At 33.8% G+C, this 2,955-nt stretch overlaps 1 protein-coding gene across 1 annotated transcript; it reads left to right on the top strand.

Moving 5' to 3' along the window:
* Window positions 1–818: 818 nt before the first annotated feature.
* Window positions 819–2,112, top strand: LOC133863116 (protein LEAD-SENSITIVE 1-like). The gene is made up of 3 exons (XM_062299107.1): window positions 819–1,275; window positions 1,542–1,838; window positions 2,084–2,112. The coding sequence occupies exons 1-3, from the start codon at window positions 819–821 to the stop codon at window positions 2,110–2,112; spliced, it is 783 nt and encodes a 260-aa protein (XP_062155091.1).
* The last annotated feature ends 843 nt before the right edge of the window (window positions 2,113–2,955 follow it).

The following is a 2,955-nucleotide window of genomic DNA, read 5'->3' as shown; positions in this document are numbered from 1 at the left end:
ACAAAATCAGGTAGTTTCGAAATTTCAGGAGGGTGGGGACGTTTAACTAAGATTTCATCAACCCACAAATGTTATCCCAATACTTCTAACAGTGTTTTTTTTTTTGGATGAATCTTCTAACAGCGTTTTGCTCCAACTTATCCCAGTGTTACCTCAACAAACGCCAAGAAAGCTCCAACTTATCCCGGCATTCACTCCACATATGTCAGCAAAACTCACAATTCTTGGCGTCCAAACAAAACGCTGCAATAGCATATCTATTGCAGCATTTTGGGTTGGACGCTGCAACTCAAAACGCCGGGAAAGCCAAAATTTTTTGTAGTGTTAGCCTAGGCTTTTGGGCTAGAGTGGTGTCCAAATATGTATATTAATATACTCTTTGTAAAACTCTCTAACCGTTTATCTCCCCAACAAATTGTAGTGTAAAATTCTAGTTCAGTTTACCTCCACAAATTGTAGTGTAATGCTAGTTCAGATCAGAAAAGATGTTACATTATTATGGCTTGTGCTTCATTATTGAGTGGTTGCATTTACACTATCTATGCATTTGGGGTTGAACCATTGGACAACATGCAATTGAAGTATTCATCAGCTTTGCATGGCTTAATATGGTGGTGAGCTGTCTACCGCTCTATAGTAGATGTAGGAGTTTAAAACCAAAATTTGATATATCATCCTTCAAATTTCCCATTGTGTATTCTGTGCTCCTCCTTCACTGCCTCATAAAGCTGTAGTGGTTGACAATGTAGGTCACATTGTATTATGTTAAGGATATAACTTTACCTCGACGAAATTTCAAACAGTTGACAATAATCTCAATGGCTCCTTTTGTTATTGGGTCAAGCCTAATCATGAGCCATATTGAATTTGCAGGTATCTTTATTGGGGAAAACAAGGTGGTCCATTTTACACGTGATAGAGATTTGAATTCAAGCAGTGGGATATCTTCTGATTCTAGCTTTTATAATTCAAGGTTGATCTGTTCTTCCTATCCCGAATGTGAATTTAGGAAACCCAACAGGGGTGTAGTCCGTTCTTGCCTGGATTGTTTCCTTCGAAATGAATCTCTGTATCGTTACGAATGTGGAGTTTCTCAACCAGTTTTCCTTGCTCATTTGCGGGGTGGCACATGCACCACTGCAAAGTCTGACCCACCAGCAGAAGTTATCCGAAGAGCATCGTATCTTCTTGAACGTGGATTTGGCAATGATGATTTGCTTCAAAACAACTGCGAAGATTTTGCACTTTATTGTAAAACTGGTCTTCTGACATTAGACAAAATAAAAACTGATATTGGAAAAACTAGGCAAAAAAAAGCAAACAAACTGGGGGTTAGAGCAAGTGGTCAAGTCTCTTCCGTCTCTTCTTTCTTTGATTCCCTATTGGAGGCCATTCGTGGATTTGGCAATTATATATATGATTTGCTTCAAAACAACTGTGAAGGTTTTGCGCTTTATAGCAAAATTTGTCTTCTGATATTAGACAAAATAGAAACTGTTATTGGAAAAGCTCGGGGTAGCCACCAAAAAAAAAAAAAGCAAACAAACTGGGGGTTGGAGCAAGTGGTCAAGTCTCTTCTGTCTTTGGTGCCCCATTGGAGGCCATTTTTTCTTCTTGTCTGAATTTGGGGATGCCATCTCATGTTAGCCGGGCTGTGGTAAAGGCTGAAGAAAATTACTCTTTGGACAGGTATGAAGCAGATATTGGTGTTCGAGATGATGTGATGAAGGTGGCAGTGGAGGACTTGGCTGTGAAACTGGGTTGGGAAGGCCAACATCATGAGGAAGTAGCTGATGACACTGAGGCTTCAAAGCGAGACTCTGTTGCAAAGAATTTAGGTATATGTGTTCTTTTGTTAGTTTGTTGTGAATATAAATTATTTAATGTTATGTATATTAATTATTTAATTTTAGAAAAAAGTACACATATCCATCACTCAATTGTCAATATGCTTCCTAAAGTATTAATTGTGTAACTTTATGGAGAGAAATAAGCTACAAACCAGTCTAATAAAGTGACATGTGTCTCTTAGCATGTGAGAAGCTAAGTGATACATGTCATCATTTTGTTGATGCTGATATAGACATTAACGAAATCTATCAAGTATTTTGATTGCAATGACTAAACTGTTACTTTGCCCTACCCTGATGACCTTTAAATTATTTTTATACCGCGGTGAACAATTTGTGATTTAGACCAATTACATGGACTGATTTTGCATTTATCCAGGATTTTTTTTTTTTTTTTAATTATTCCACCCCTTGGGTTGTTTTTACTTTTTGTTTAAAAAATAGTTTTTTTTTAAAAAATTTTAGTTTTTAAGAGAATAAGGGTATTATCGAAAAAAAAAAATTGACATTTTTGGTACACCTTAGTAGTTTGATTAGTCACTTTAGCACATTTAGAAATTCATTAGGCTATTTTAAAATCGATTGTTAGTTTAGGGGGAATTTTTAAAATTTCCTAAAAATTATATTAAAAAAAAAAAGAAATAAGGGAAAAGCCCATATACCCCTCACAAACTACCATCCAATTGACAATATCCTCCTAAACCTTCAATTTGGACAATGTCTCCTCTTTAAAACTACCAAAAAGTTGTCAATATCCCCAAAGGACAGTAAAAAGATTAAAATGACCTTATAAATTTTTCAATTAAACAAAAATACTCCAATAAATTCAAAATATATATATATATATTTAAAAAACAATTTTTTTTTTTAAAAAAAAAAAAAACCAAAGTTTTAATTTCTTTTTTAAAAAACGGAAAGTTTTAATTTCTTTGAAAAAACAATTAATTTAAAAAATAAAACCTTTTTATATTTTTCTTTTAATTTTTAAATTTGGCCGCGTTTTTATGTATATCTTTTACTTTTTTAGTTTGAGTTTTTTTTTTTTTTTGAATTTTTGTTTATTAAAGGTATTTTCATTATTGGGGGAATGTTGACAATTTTTTAT

Source organism: Alnus glutinosa, chromosome 3 (assembly GCF_958979055.1).
Source record: "Alnus glutinosa chromosome 3, dhAlnGlut1.1, whole genome shotgun sequence".
Taxonomy (NCBI): domain Eukaryota; kingdom Viridiplantae; phylum Streptophyta; class Magnoliopsida; order Fagales; family Betulaceae; genus Alnus; species Alnus glutinosa.
Note: the sequence above shows the minus strand (reverse complement) of the source record. Positions and strands in the feature narration are given on the sequence as shown.